We start from the raw sequence: 14,208 nt of genomic DNA, 5'->3' as shown, positions 1-14,208 counted from the left end.
TCTTCTTCAGAAAGGCAAATTGTGCTGGTTTTCCTTCGAGTTACAATTTATCGATACTTAAGAAAAGTAGACTTGAATTGTCCATGTTGCCATTACCTCCCCTGGATGGCCGTCTCCCAGTCCCTACGGGACCCTGAGGTCCCTTTACTTTGAAGAAAAAAGCTTTCTTTATAATAAATCAAGTACAGATATTTTAAGTAAGCGACTGTCTGCATCTGAAAAGAATGGCTATAAACTGAGATGTAGCTTTAGTAAACCTGAAAAAATTTTGGACTGTCAGCTTGCAGGCTGACTTTATGGCCTTTACATTGACCGCGAGTAGGAGATCCACACGTGGAGAGAGGAGGATATTTTACAGCTTTCCTCTGTCTAGCTCAGGATTTCTGCCCAGTTATCTTTGTAGACTTTATCATTTGATGAAGTGTAGGGTCTCTAAGCTATGAATGTTTGAAAGGCAGGAAGAAAATAGAAGTTGTCTCAAATCTCCAGAAAATTGAGAGAATCTTTTTAACATTACTGAAGAGGCACGAATACTGGGAGACTGTCTGCTGCCTTACTTCGCTAATTTGCACACCATCTGAATAATTGAATGTGGTGAAAGGATGCCTCATTGGCTTTATTATTGCTTTCTTAAGGGAAGTCTAGTCGATGAAAATGTTTCAGGCTTTTGGAGCCGAAACGTTCATTAAAGACTCAATACCCAACTTCTACAACTAAATTGCATATTTGCAGTACCAATTAACAGCAAAAATAATGCTTTGCTTTAAACAGCAGAGAAATGGCTCGTATCCTAGTAATGAAACCCTACAAATTGATGGAGACCCTTTCAAAATGCTGAATAAAACCCAGAATTGTGTAGACTCTTAGAAGGAATCATGAAATCGAAATAACTGCACTGTTTTAAGCCATCAACTTTGAAATTCTGAAGTTTCAGTTTATAAAAGTTGAAGGTATGGCATTAAAAAACCCCGGCCTTTGTCAGCTAGAGCTCGTTTCGTTCAAGTGACTTTCCCTGTCTTAGTCTATTGGCCTCGCTGTGGCGGTTTCCGTTCTGCTCTGACAGTTGCTCTTTGTTTATTCAAAATATTAACATGCCCATGAAAGTGGATGACTAATAGCATTAACGAAGCGCAGTTGGCATGCAGGCCGTGCTCACCACCTGCGGCGCTCGCCGCCCCCCTGCCCGCAGTCAGCCTGAGCATCTTCTGCAGAGTCACTTCAGTCGTCTCAGATTTTCCTGATCCTCTAGTAGGGGTCCCAGCTGAGGCTGTAACTGCTTCCCAGCTTGTCTTTGTGGCCACTGCCTGGAGAAGTTTGCGAACCCACTTGGAACACAGCTGTGCTGTTTCCCCTCATGTCCGCGTGTAGATCAGTGTGCAGCGCTCACATCTTGGAGACGTAATGCTAAATGGGAAGTTGTCTACAAGCGTACCGCCATCAAGCTTCTGCTCAGCTGTCTTGTGGCTCTTGTGTTCATTTTCCTTTCGCCTGTCCCCTTCCACCTTCTTAGGCTTGTTTCCTTTTTTGACTTAGGCTTTTTTTCCTTACCCAAAATACATATACGTGTGTTCCACCCAAGACTTTACCTGAATGCAGTGGTTTTGCTCACATTCATGCCTGCTCACAGGCTTGCTCCAACTGTCCTCTCCCAAGTGAAAGACCAGCAGTGCTTGGAGCACTCATTTCATTATCTGCTTGGCTCCATCTTAGCTCCTTGCTTGCCTGATGTGCGAGTTCAGTTACCCACGACGGAACAGGCCGCAGACAAGCTTGAGAATCTCCAGGGTTGTTTCGGTGCCTGTGTAGTGTCGATTGGAGCTCATTGAACCTGTTCCATTGTGCAGGCTTTTTGCTGCAGGAAAGGAAGTTCAAGTGAGGCTAGCAGCCTGAATCAAAAGCTGAGGGGAAGGTTATTAGTGACCTAATAAGTAGAAGTAGTGAGATATCAGATGTGGAAGAGGAAATGACTGAGCAAACAGTGTTAGGAGGAAGCAGTAGTGGCTGATGCTCTGCCCTGGCTTTGAAGTTCTGTTGACAAGCTGAATCACAACTTCGTTAAATGTATTCAAAGTGAGAAGTTAAACCATCATGTTTATTATCTCATGTGTGGCCATAAACTGATGGTGGAAGTGAACCCAGATTTGCATCAAGCCTTTGGAGCTATTTTGTGGTTATTAGTATGCAGTTCGGTGGCACTGACTTCTGTATAAAAGCCCAGAATTCTTGGGGACACCTTGCCCTGTCCTCAGCCCTCTGCAGTACCCTTGCATCCATCAGCACTTCCCAAGCTCTGCCTGCGTGATGGATAGCCTGTAGTGGCGTTAAAAAAACCAAAGTGTAGACGTGCTGCTTGGGGCCATGGTTTAGGAGCCCTGAGGGTGTTGGGTTGGAGTTGGACTTGATGATCCCAGAGGTCTTTTCCAGAGTTAGTGATTCCACGATTGTACTGTGGCTTGGTAATCCTGAGTGGAAATGTCTACGTTGTCCTTCTGTTGCTCTTTGGAGGCAGTAAGAGGAACTTTTTTCCCTTTACTTCTGTTGTGCACTTCTTAACTTGTTGCCTATAGGAGCTTGGAGGTTCTGGGACTGACTTAATGTATTCTTTATACTTAAAATTAGCCAGGAGCTGTTGGAGAATTTGGCTGAGAAGGGCAACAACACTGAAGTGCTTTGTCTGTTGTAGCAGGCAGACATAAAACCACCAAATGCCCCAAATCTACCTTCTCGGCACTTAACACTATCTTTGTCCTTCATAAAGGAGGGAGGCATTTACTTAAGCTGTACAAATAGTAGTTGGAAACTCTTGCTCTATTTATGTATTGTCTGAAGGAGAATGTGGTTTTGTATGAGATGACTTACTGAAATCCTGATGTTGCTGAAAGTCCAAACATGCATTTGAAATTAGTAACGCGATGTTGTATGCGATGCCTTACATAAGCAGACCTGTAGTGTGACACTGAGGCTGGCAGCACGAGCGGTGTGGCAGGCTGGAGCTGGAAACCGCTCCGCTCTGCTTCAGCCCGTAGGAGTTATGGGAAAGCTCCCGACTGTGCTCTGGTTTAAACAACTGCTCAAAGCTTGAAATCGGTGTTTGATTTTGCTATGGAAATGTCTATAGTCTTCTACTTACCACAAACATCATCGTATCACTGGTTATCAATAACCTCAAGCAGGGGGTTGGACGAGGTGATCTCCAGAGGTCCTTTCCAACCCCCACCATTCTGTGATCAGGTACTTGACGCTTGTCTAGCAGATCTTGGGTATTGAGACTGGATGGCCTTCCCTCTACCAGTGAGATAGTAACTGTACATGACTGCATTTTTGGGGAGCTAATTCCTGAATATAAGCGAAAAGAATATTTCAGTTGGGACGGACCTCAACGATCATCTAGTCCAACTGCCTGACCAGTTCAGCGTTGACCAAGGTGAAGCATGTTGTTAATGGAATTGTCCAAATACCGCTTAAACACTGACGGGCTTGGGGGCCCCCCTCTCCAGGAAGCCTGTTCCAGGGTTTGACCACCCTCCCGGTGAAGAAACGCTTCCTCGTGTCCAGTCTAAACCTCCCTTGATGCAGCTTTGAGCCATTCCCAGGCATCCTGCCACTGGATCCCAGGGAGAAGAGCTCAGCACCTCCCTTTCCATGTCCCCTCCTCTGGAAGCTGTAGGGAGCCACGAGGTGTCCCTCAGCCTCCTTTTCTCCAAACTAGGAGAGCTATAATCCTGATACCCATTTTGAGGCTGTTGCGTTGTTTTTTCTAGCCAGTGAGTTGAGCATGAATTTATAAATTTTGTTGGAAAGTCTTTATTAGAGGTCCTTGACCTGTTCTCTCTACCTCTGAGAAGCAGCCTCTAGTAATTTGAGTCATTTTCTGCAGCTCAGAACACCTGCAAAAATAAAGCAGAGATCTTACCGTGTTGAACCTTAGAACACAACAACAACGAAAACCCAAAACATTAATCCTACTTGTTCAGACTGCCTAAAAAAGTTAAAAAAAATTAAATTAGGTCATAAATTTGTTGTGCCCAGCCATGGAATGCAAAAAAAGGCGACTTGTTTCACTGATGTATCCTCTCCTTTTGAAAGATAGACGCAGACATCCTTTTCGTAGCAGACTCCCCTCAGGATACTGCGGAGGAAGATGACTTAGCATATATCTGCTCCCTGCTGCCCTGTTTTCTTATGCCTCAACGGCCACTGCTAAGTGCTCATGAGAGCCTCGTCTAAGAAAAGCAAGCTGACTTACGACAAGAGAAATGGGAATTATGACTGAGCTGTCCCTGTTTCTTCCAGTCGGGGATTTTGTTCTGTATGTAGTTAGGAGCTAATTTTAAAGGAGCAAGTGGATCTGATGAAATAATACACAGATTTATGAGAAGCGTGTGTATCAGAGGGTCTCCTTTAAACAAACAAACAAGTGAGGAAATACTGCTTCGGGTTTTTTCTCCCCTCTTACTTTTGTGACTAGATTTCTCTGTACCTCTTTGGCGTAAAGGCTGCCTAAACTTTAACAGAAGAGAGTATAGCGCTGACAGTGGTAGAGGTAACTACCAGCAAGCACCCAAATCACTCTGAAGTGGAAGCACGGGGGCCGAGCACAGCCCGCCGGGTGCAGGGCAAGGTGTGTACCCGCTTTAGGAGACCAGCAGCCTCGCAGGACTCCCTGGGGCGGCTGGAAGCGCTGCGTCCCTGCGGGGCTGGCAGCAGCGGGCACGCTGCCTCGCGCGGCCGCCCGGCGGGGTCCCTGTCGTGTGTGCGCGTCTCTGGGAAAAATCTTCTATTCCCTCTGCCAGAAATCTGAGGGAGGTCAGTCAATGTCTCGTGCCAAGTATGATTCTGTTTAAACAGGTTTTCAGGTATCTTGTTTTTGCGGGCAGCATCCCTTTTCCCTGCTTGCCTGCTCTTCCCTTTCTCCCTCTTCAGACGAGATGCACGAAATCTGGGTCAGACTGATCATAACGTTAAATTCAAAGACTGTGCATGCCCAGGGGCGTGTACGCAGCAGTGCAGTTAAGGAAGCTACAAAATGGAAACACAAAGTTCAGGAAATAACTCTCACTCTTCCCTAGATGGGAAGCGAGAGGCAGCGGCTTATGCAAGTGCGTGTTGTTTGTATTGCTCCTGCTTTCAGAGGGTGGCTGGATGAGATGATGTTTCTTGAAAGTTATTCCACTGGGTCACTTAAAGTAAGGCTTCTGCAAGGAGGCGCCAGCCTGACTTCTCTGGGATCTCTAGGGTGTTGCGAGTCTGGGACTCTCTAAGTCGGTTCGCAGAGCGCAGGTTGTGCGTGCGTTAGCGAGCTTCAACCTTGCGCGTGTGGGCAAGTGTCAGATAAGATGGGGGCAAGATCCAGAAAGAAGCTGACTTTGGAAGGGAGGGACTAACTGGGTTGGGTAAATAGTAGGAGCTCTTTGGAATGAGGTGCCAGGACAGGGGGTCTGAGATACGGGTAGTAGATTAAAATAATCCTCCTGTATCTTTCAGGTTAGCTCACAAAAAGGTGGGTTTTATTTATCGAAACAAACAGGTTACTGGGTACGCAAAGATTCTGAGCATAAAAAAGAACAGATGGGGCAAATACTGGGTAGAACAGATGCCCTGTTGCTGGAACACGAAGAATTGTTGGGAAAAAAGGATTGAAAAATCTTTTTTTGAAGTGTGAATTAAGGAAATAGGATTTATTTGCCGTAGAATAATTTGAAGATTTCCTGGAACGTCTCGAGGAAAGTCTAGCTACAGGAAAACTCTTTTCCTCATCTGTAGCACAGCTGTTGCTGTGGGCCTGATAACGCTATGGTCTGCTCCTTTCCACACCTTTCCTCTGAGCGAAATACTTACTCAGCTTGGTGTTCTGCAGGGAGGACTTGCCTGTCCTCTGAGGCTCTTCCAGAGATGGATATCTTGAGTCATGCAGGTTGGTGTTACACCATCGCTGCTGCTGCTCCCTCTGCTATTTAGCAAACGAGAGGACCTTGGCAGCTGTCTCACAGCTGAAGAACTATTGAATACATTTTTAAAGTGCTGCCTCCTGAAACCTCGCTGGTTCCTCCATTTTGCCCTTTCATCTTAAAAGTTAGCCAGAATTCATATTCCTGGTGCTCTGTTAATACCGGATTTGCATAGCTACGTAACGCACGGTGTAGTGAGGCGCTTCACAAAGGTTCTCGAACGCTTCCTGTGCGTAGCTGACTTCGTTCCATATGAATGGAAATGGTATTGGAAGCATCTGTCTCTCTAAGCTGGTCGGCACACAAATATGCTTCAGGGTTTGCTTTCTACCCTTGGGCAGAACCTGTGCAGCATGCTTGTTTTCCTTCTGTCGTAGTTACCTCTATAAGCCCTAGTTCAAACTGGGAATCTGGGAAACAGCGTAGTTTCGCTGCTCTAACACCAGAGATGGAAAGCGGAGGAGTTGGTTCTAGTCCAATTCTAGTGGTGTTCTGGCTCTCCTTTGGCCCTGCCTGGGCTGTTGAAGGCTTCCCGCAGCCGGTGCGCTGCTTTGGGTTAGGACAGCCGTTATTTGCCAGGCGCTTTTACGTGCCTGAGATACCAGCTCTGTATTTGCTACAGAAATGCAAAATGGCTTTTATTAGTTAGGCTGATTTATTTTTTTATGCATAGTCCCTGCATTCCTTATTAAGTTAAATATAGACAAGGAAACGTCCTGCTGATAAGTCTGCTTAACCTCATTATTTCCCCCCCCAGAAACTAGATTGTTTTGGTGTCCTAGTTCCTATGTAGGTCTGAAATAAAGATACTGCCAGTGCTATTTCATAGCTACTATTTCATAAAGTGCCACCACATTAATCTGGACCAAAAAAAAGGCACAATGTGAATCCGCCAGTTGCTTGTGGTAGAATATTCATGTGCCAGAAGATGATCTGGGTGGGATAACCCTTGATTTGGGTTTAAGGATTCTGAACTGCTTCGCCGGCCCCACTCACACGGCAGCTCCTGCCACCAGCGGGGCTCCGGAGGCATCTGCTCCGTTGATTGAAGTACAGCTGTTCAGGTCGACAGGAAAGGTGACTGAATTCCGCAGTGGAACAAGGACTAAATAATTTCTGGGCAGCCTAAATAGTGCTTATAAGCTTGCTCTGACTACAAACCAATGGCTGTGCCCACGCGTGTTTCTGTGCAGTCTGCTGTTGGCTGTGGATGGCTACTGGGTGCGGATCACGCAGAGGAGAGGGATGCTAAATGTTAAGGAGCCTCTCTATAAAGTAGCTGGGTAATAGTTTCCATTAGAGTGGGAGGGTAGCAATGACTTGCTATTTGGACAGGCCCTAAATTAAGCTGTCATGAGGAAATGCTGACAAAAGGCCACTCGTGTTCCTGAAACTAAAATAGCAGGAATGTTTAATCTGAAGTGAACGTGTGAAAATTGTGAGCTGATAGTTCAGTTTGCGGACTGTAACGTACTGCTAACGGGCACTTGGAGCGAGGTTAAAAAGAGAGGTTTTCCTAAATGCCACTTACATAAAGCTTCAGGTTCCTGATGGGAACTTTGCTGTGCTGGTGTTGGTGCAGAATCATGTATGATGCTACGAACATGAAGGACCTGTGACACCTGCAAAGTCTGATCTGGCCCGACCCGGCGTACCTGCTGTGAAGAACAGGAGTCGGATTTTCCTTTTGGCATCTGCTGCGTTCCCTCCAGCTTATTCACTTGGAGCTCCCTCCAGCTTACTTGCTTATTCCCCAAGTTACAGGATCCTCGGTAGCTATTTTCTGACCAGTCTTGGTTCTTGAGTTTCTTAGTTGAACTTGATGCTTCATGGTTGGACTCCATGATCTTAAAGGTCTTTTCCAACCTAAATGATTCTATGATTAGTAGCATCATGAAGCAGCTTGTCAGAAAAATTTAAATATTGTTTTTCTTCCTTATGCTAAATGAAATTTTCAGAAGAAAAGGATGAAGTGTTCATAACTCCAGTTCTTCTTGAGATTGACTCAAAAGCCATCATTTCACTTTCAAGTTAAAAGCGAGGGAGGACATGGTTGAAAAGATGACTAAAGAGCCCCATTTCTTCCCTCAAAGAGACTGGCCAACACAAAGGTACGGCTTCTGGAAGTGACTGACTTCCCTGGTTGAAACTCAGTGAAGGGTGTGCGGCCGGTTGTGTGCAGATCCATAAACCGGGCGGGGTAAGGCGGTGCGTCTTGAAAATGGTGTTGGCGTGAACTCTATCTGAAAGGAAGCTTGAACTTTTTAAACAAGACTCTTTCACGTAAGTATAACGATGGCTTTTTTAAATAACCGTAATTCTTTCAACTGTGACCCCGCACAAAGGGTTGAGAGCTCCAAACCTTTCACCTCCAGATTTCCATTAAGTGGTAATTCTTCAGCACCTTTATCTAAACCAACAAAAACTGCGATTGCTGCTTGAAGCCTGGTCTGGCTTGAAGTCTGATCCCTTATTGTTAAAGGGAAAAAAAATGGATTTAACTGAATTAGTTTCCATAATATACTTGCATGCGATTACATAAACAGCAGTATCAGTGTGATACCATTGTTTATAAAGAATGTGAAATATTGCCTTATACAGGCTTGAGCCTGTAGGTATGTGTCAGTGGCCGTTTGCTGCTGACGAAGAATTTCCTTTAGTTCAAGGAGTAGGAGCCTTTGTGTTTTTGGAACAAGAGGGTCTGTGTTCGGCCATCGCGGCGTAAGTCGGTGACCCTGGCCTGCTGCGCAGTGGCTGCTCGGGTCAGCCCTCCGTTAACCAACGCGTACAAATGCCCGTTGTGTTTTCTTGTCAGCGTGTCTGCGCCTCTCTACGTGTGCGGGTCTGTATCTTCAGCTCTGGGGTTTTCTCCTAACGTGGCTTGGTGGTTCTTGTCCAATGCAGTGAGAATTGGTTGTGAAACAGTGAATCGCTTTACCAGAGCTCCTTCCTATCTCTTTGTTTGGATGAATTTGTTGTTGGAACTCTAATCTTCGCTGCCATGTACTTGTTCTCTACCAGTTCTCAACCAGGCGCTGCTGCTTTGGCTTGCCGGGGCTCCTAAGGCAGAGTAAATCTTCCATTAACCAGGGAGAGTCTCCGCACAGATTGCGCATCCAATAGTGAGCGTAACACAGATCAGCAGCAAATTGCTTTGTGCTTCCAGATGTAGATCAAAACTAAATGCGCTGAGCTCCCGTAGTAGGAGTTGTAAGTATGCCAATTTAGGTACTAATGGCCCTTTATGGTTTTGGTGCCTGCAGTTTGTACCAGAGGATTTCTGCAAAGTGGCTAAAATGCATGACTAGAGCTTTTGATATCTTTGCTGTTTGATAGCGTCGTGCATACAGACTAACGCTGCTCTGAAAGAAACGCTCAGAAATGTGCCTTTTGTCCATCAGAAGCGGTGGGTTTTGCTCCTGTGAATTTCGCTTCAGTATTTGTTGGCTGTTGTTCCTAATAATAACTTCAAAAGGATGAAGTATGTGTGTGCGGGGAAAATTGTTTATGGGTGTATTTGTTATGCCAGCCTCAAAGATTCAGCTGTAAAACAGATGAATCAGTTCAGGTATGTTTTCTGTTTAGTGCCAGGAAGTTAAATCGAATTCTGAGATAAATGGTGATTCTCTCTGCTTTGTTTCCAATGTATAGCTTTATACATAATGTGTACGTGTGTACTTTTACTATATTTTTTCATGTAAGCATTATTAAAGCTTCACCTTCCAGCACAAATCCCAGGGCTAGAGTGGGTTTGTTGGTATTAGCAAGGTTTGCTGAGGACATAAACATGCTACAGGACCCTATCAAAGGGATCAAAAGCATCACAGAAGTATACATCAGAGATTATGTAAAATCCTAATCTCCATAGGGGAGGCTGGGTGGAGTCCAACCCAAGAAGTAAATTCTCTTGCGTCATTTGTCTTTCTGCTGCCGAGGGTATGTAATTAACTCACGGATCTGGGGCAAGGCAGAAATCCATGTAAGATTGTGTTTATGCTGGCCAGGTACTGGGTTTTTTTATTTTTAAGGTTCAGGTAAAACATCACATGAAATGTAATGTTTGGGCAGTAAAACCTGATTTAGATGATCTAGCTGGCTGTTTGTTTTTGTACTGGTGTGAGGGTTTTGTAAACATCTGGGAATTAGAGTGCTAAAGCAAACATTTCTAATTTTGTTACCCCACAGGAGGCACGCACTTGTCGACATCAGGCTCCGAGTAAACTTAAAAAGTCTCTTATTAAAATGTTCTTTTCTTCTTCCCCATGTCACTTTCCAGGTTGCAAAGGTGCTAAAGCATGGCTGACTTGGATCACAACCTCAGTCTTGCGGATGCTCTGACAGAGCCACCTCCCGAGATTGAGGAGGAAGTGAAAAGGGACTTCATTGCCACTCTGGAAGCAGAGAAATTTGACGACGTGGTTGGAGAAACAGTAGATAAAACAGACTATGTTCCTCTGCTGGATGATGATGACGATGATGCAAAAGCTGGGAGCCAGGAACCAAAAAGCAAACCCCATGCAGACGGTATTCAGGTGGAACGTAAGTGTCTAAAGCACAAGGCCAAAAAGCTGCATCACTTAAGCGTCAGAGAATGCTTTTGTTTCTTGTAATATTGCTAGGCCTGCTACCGCAGGTCTTACATGGTGCTGGTTTTAGTTTGAACAATTTATTTTAAGAGTAAAAGCTGATCTCGGGTCCTGGTTCTTGCTTTTCTGCTTTACCTTCTGTTCAGTTCTTCAGCCTGTAAAATAAGCTATTGTTACTAGTCCACAGAGGGTGCTATTATTTATGTTAATATTTTGTGGGCTGCCTCGGGCTTCTCGGAGAAAGCACTGCCCCAAGTGTGTGACTGCTACTCTTGCCATATATACGGTGCTTTTCATCTCAAAATATTAGAACTGTGCAAGACTTGGTAACCAGCGCTCTGGGTAATGGCAAATCCAGGGTGTAAAGATCAATGACTTGCTGTTGCTGGTGAGGTCCGCAGGCCAGCATCTTCAGAAGGTCCATGCTGTTCGTGAGCTTCAGACCCCAATGTTTAATAGCTAAAGCTTTTTCTCCACTGATCCAAGGGTCTACTTACTCTGAGTTCTTGCTGCATGTGTATTTTGGTTAGGGGCATGTGTAGTAAAACGTGCTGTCTCTGCTGGCTATGAACATAGAATCATTAAGGTTGGAAAGACCTTGAGGATCATCAGGTCCAACCCCCAACCCAACACCGCCAGGCCTCCTAAACCATGGCCCCAAGGGCCACGTCTGCACAGTGTTTGAACCCCCCCAGGGACGGTGACTCCCCCACCTCCCTGGGCAGCCTGTGCCAACCCCTGACCCCTCTGGCAGGGAAGGCATTTCCCTCACACCCAACCTAAACCTCCCCTGATGCAACTGACACGTGCAACTTCAAGAACGTTTTTATTCTAGAGTAACTTGGATCCAAAGACAGGTAGCATGAAATGGATTAAATACAGTTGTCTGTATTTTTCCCAAGCTACCCAAGTCAGTATCTGAGACGAACAGCTCATCTATGGTGTTTGCAACCATAGCAAGAAAAGCCGGACGATGGTGTGCAACCGTAATGAAAATCACCTGGAAGGGGCTGCAACCACCTGCCTAGAGGTGAACAAGCCCCAGTCAGAGGGACTGGGAAGTTACTGGAAGGTTAGGCACATGCCCTACTACCTCAAAACCAGGGAGGTACTGCACTCTGCTCACGCTTCAGCTCCTTGGCACGCACAGGGATGCAAATCCCGCGTCCCCAGACAACAGTTGGAGGGGTGGCCAAGCGAGCCCACACGTAGGTGCTGAGGAAGTCTGTCCCAATCATAGTAAAAGACAGAGAAAGGATCTCTCCTGGAAACAATTTTTCAGATCTATAAATCCTAAAAAGTGCTGATTGTCATTGATTTGACACGGTACTGGCAGTATTGCCAAATGCACTTACACAGGGATGACTGACAAATTTATTAGTGTTAATAGCTTTCTCAGAAACTATGTAGAAGAAAGGAGAGGTTTAAGCAGACACTTGCTTCCCTGGCTGAGTGGAAAGGCAAACAGCGAGACCTGGGGGGCAGCCATTCCGTTTCTTTCTCAGTAAGCAATTTAAATTCTTGTGTCTCTGCCTGTGTGGTGTCTTCCGTGCCCCAGCCGAGCAGGGCTAGTCAGTGGGGACAGGTAGTGCCTCGATTACTTTTATTTTTTTTAATTTATTTTTTGGCCTTGATCTGTGCTATGTAAAAAGAAAATGTTTGCTCCTAGACAGGTAACGTGGGGGCTTCTTTCAGAAGAAAGCTTTTTACTTTTTTATGCATTAATCTTGACGCTCTTCAGTGTTGATGAAAGTGGGATGTGCAGAAGAACTATAATGATCACCCATCGGAATAAACAGGACATCCAGGCCTACAGAATGGGGAATTTATGCCGTGAGGATTTCTGGTCTAAGGCACTTGCATTGTTTAGAAGTGTATTGGGTGTCCTGTAATATAGAAGATGTAATTCTGAATTTTCCATACTAAAATGGTTCACTAAATGGTAATAAACAAGTAGGAAGGGTGGAAGTGGGCCGAGAGATGAGAAAACTCTGAGCTCTGCTCAATTCAGACGTGTATTATTGTATTCAATCTTAGTACCTCCAATGGTAGGTGTTTTATATGTTGGCATTGCAGAAGTGGGAGTAACAGAAATATGCAGACTTGTTAACACTTGCGTGTGGATTAAGGATATTATTTTAAAATAATGCTTTGTTCTTGAAGTTACAGATTCTAAAACATCTCAGCACCAGAATTTCTCAGTGTTAAAATAATGACGTAATATTAATTTAAAGTACAAGTTCCTTAAGTTGTGTCTTCCCAGATGTGTATCCCTTGAACATTACCATCGTAACTCACTATTTCAGATAACTTCAGGTTCTTGAAGCAGGTATAACGAGGCATTTCGGGTTTGCTTGGTAATTAAAACTCGCTGAACTGCCCTGTGAGAAAGCTGCCGGTTCCTGCGTGCGAGCTGAGGCAGAGATACTGGGGTGCTAACGCAGGTCACCTCTGGGCCAGGCTCTTCATCTGCATCATCTCCTGGCTCCTCTAACCCCGCTTCCCCTCCCCAGTGCCTCCCCTGGCTCTACCACCAGTCATTTGTCTGCTTGAGCAGAACTTGCTTCCCTCCTACACGGCGAGATGCAGGGTCTCGTTCTGGTTTGGAGGTTTGTTTTTCCCTTTTTTGGGATAGCTGGAGAAGAGCCGTGAGCATTATCTAAATCTTTGGCAAGATGAAAACAAGACCCTAACTGAAGCACCGAGAGAGCCTGCTTGTCTTGAGTGTAGAAGATAATGTTTTGCAGCTTTCCCACCTTGGACCAGGAGGGGAAGGGCTATCGAGCTCCACAGTTTAAAATGGTGTCGATTTACTCCAGGCTGGTCTTAGGATTTGATCCTGTTATGCCTTAATTTGCCTAATCTGTTTTTCCCTGAAGTGGTAAGGATACCTATTTCTGCTACAGCATTTCTTCAATGTTTATAACTGTTAAAAAAAATAGTGAAGCTTCATGTACTTGCTTTTATTGAGGCTGTAGAATAAATGAGCCTGGGTGAGATAAGACAGGGTCCTAATGGGGGTGTTAGTTGTTCTAGTGCTGTGCTCCGAGTGTAATGTGAAGTTTTTTATTTTGGGGGTGGGGGGACACACACACAGGACTGCTACGTGAAAGGCAGCAAGAGTTCTATGTCCTTGGCTCCAAATATGACTGCAAATAGCTTTGTTTTCCTGAGGGAGAAGAGTAGCTTTCATGGATCAGGCTTTTCAGCCCCTGCTTGTTAATTTATTTATGTTAAAAGGCATGAATGTGTTCAGACAGCATGGTCTCTGCTACTGAGATTGCCCTTCCCCAGTCAGAAGAGGTTTAATCATATGTCCTGTCAGGCTCTAGCTATTCCATCTCTGCGCGAGGTTTTTCTTTCACTTTTTTCCTGAACTCAGAGGCCAGATCAGACAAGTTTTAATGATCAGATGTGCCCCTGTCATGGACCTGGGTGAACAGTGTGAGTACAGAGAGATGGAGAATAGGAGAGAGATGTGAGGAACAGTTGTATGGTCACCTACAAATCTGTCCTGGAATAAAGCTCTAATAACAGTTGACTTCTAGAACATCATTGGGGAGGCGTAGCTTCAGAAAGGAGTTTAGTCTTTCTAGCACCTGGCTGGACATCATAATTTGGCAGATTCTGGGGTAATCCTCTTGGGACACTGCGTGCTTTACATAACGCCGAAG

At 45.2% G+C, this 14,208-nt stretch overlaps 1 protein-coding gene across 7 annotated transcripts in view; it reads left to right on the top strand.

Moving 5' to 3' along the window:
- MAP4 (microtubule associated protein 4) overlaps nucleotides 1–14,208 on the top strand; it is a 167,439-nt gene that overhangs the window by 44,468 nt on the left and 108,763 nt on the right. For all 7 annotated transcript variants that reach the window (XM_064445212.1, XM_064445214.1, XM_064445213.1 and 4 more), the window contains one exon: nucleotides 10,225–10,487. In XM_064445212.1, the coding sequence (XP_064301282.1) occupies nucleotides 10,244–10,487 (244 nt within the window). In that variant the 5' untranslated portion in view covers nucleotides 10,225–10,243. The remainder of the gene's footprint in view (nucleotides 1–10,224; nucleotides 10,488–14,208) is intronic.

The sequence above is a fragment of the Phalacrocorax carbo genome, chromosome 2 (genome assembly GCF_963921805.1).
Source record: "Phalacrocorax carbo chromosome 2, bPhaCar2.1, whole genome shotgun sequence".
Taxonomy (NCBI): Eukaryota; Metazoa; Chordata; class Aves; order Suliformes; family Phalacrocoracidae; genus Phalacrocorax; species Phalacrocorax carbo.
Note: the sequence above shows the minus strand (reverse complement) of the source record. Positions and strands in the feature narration are given on the sequence as shown.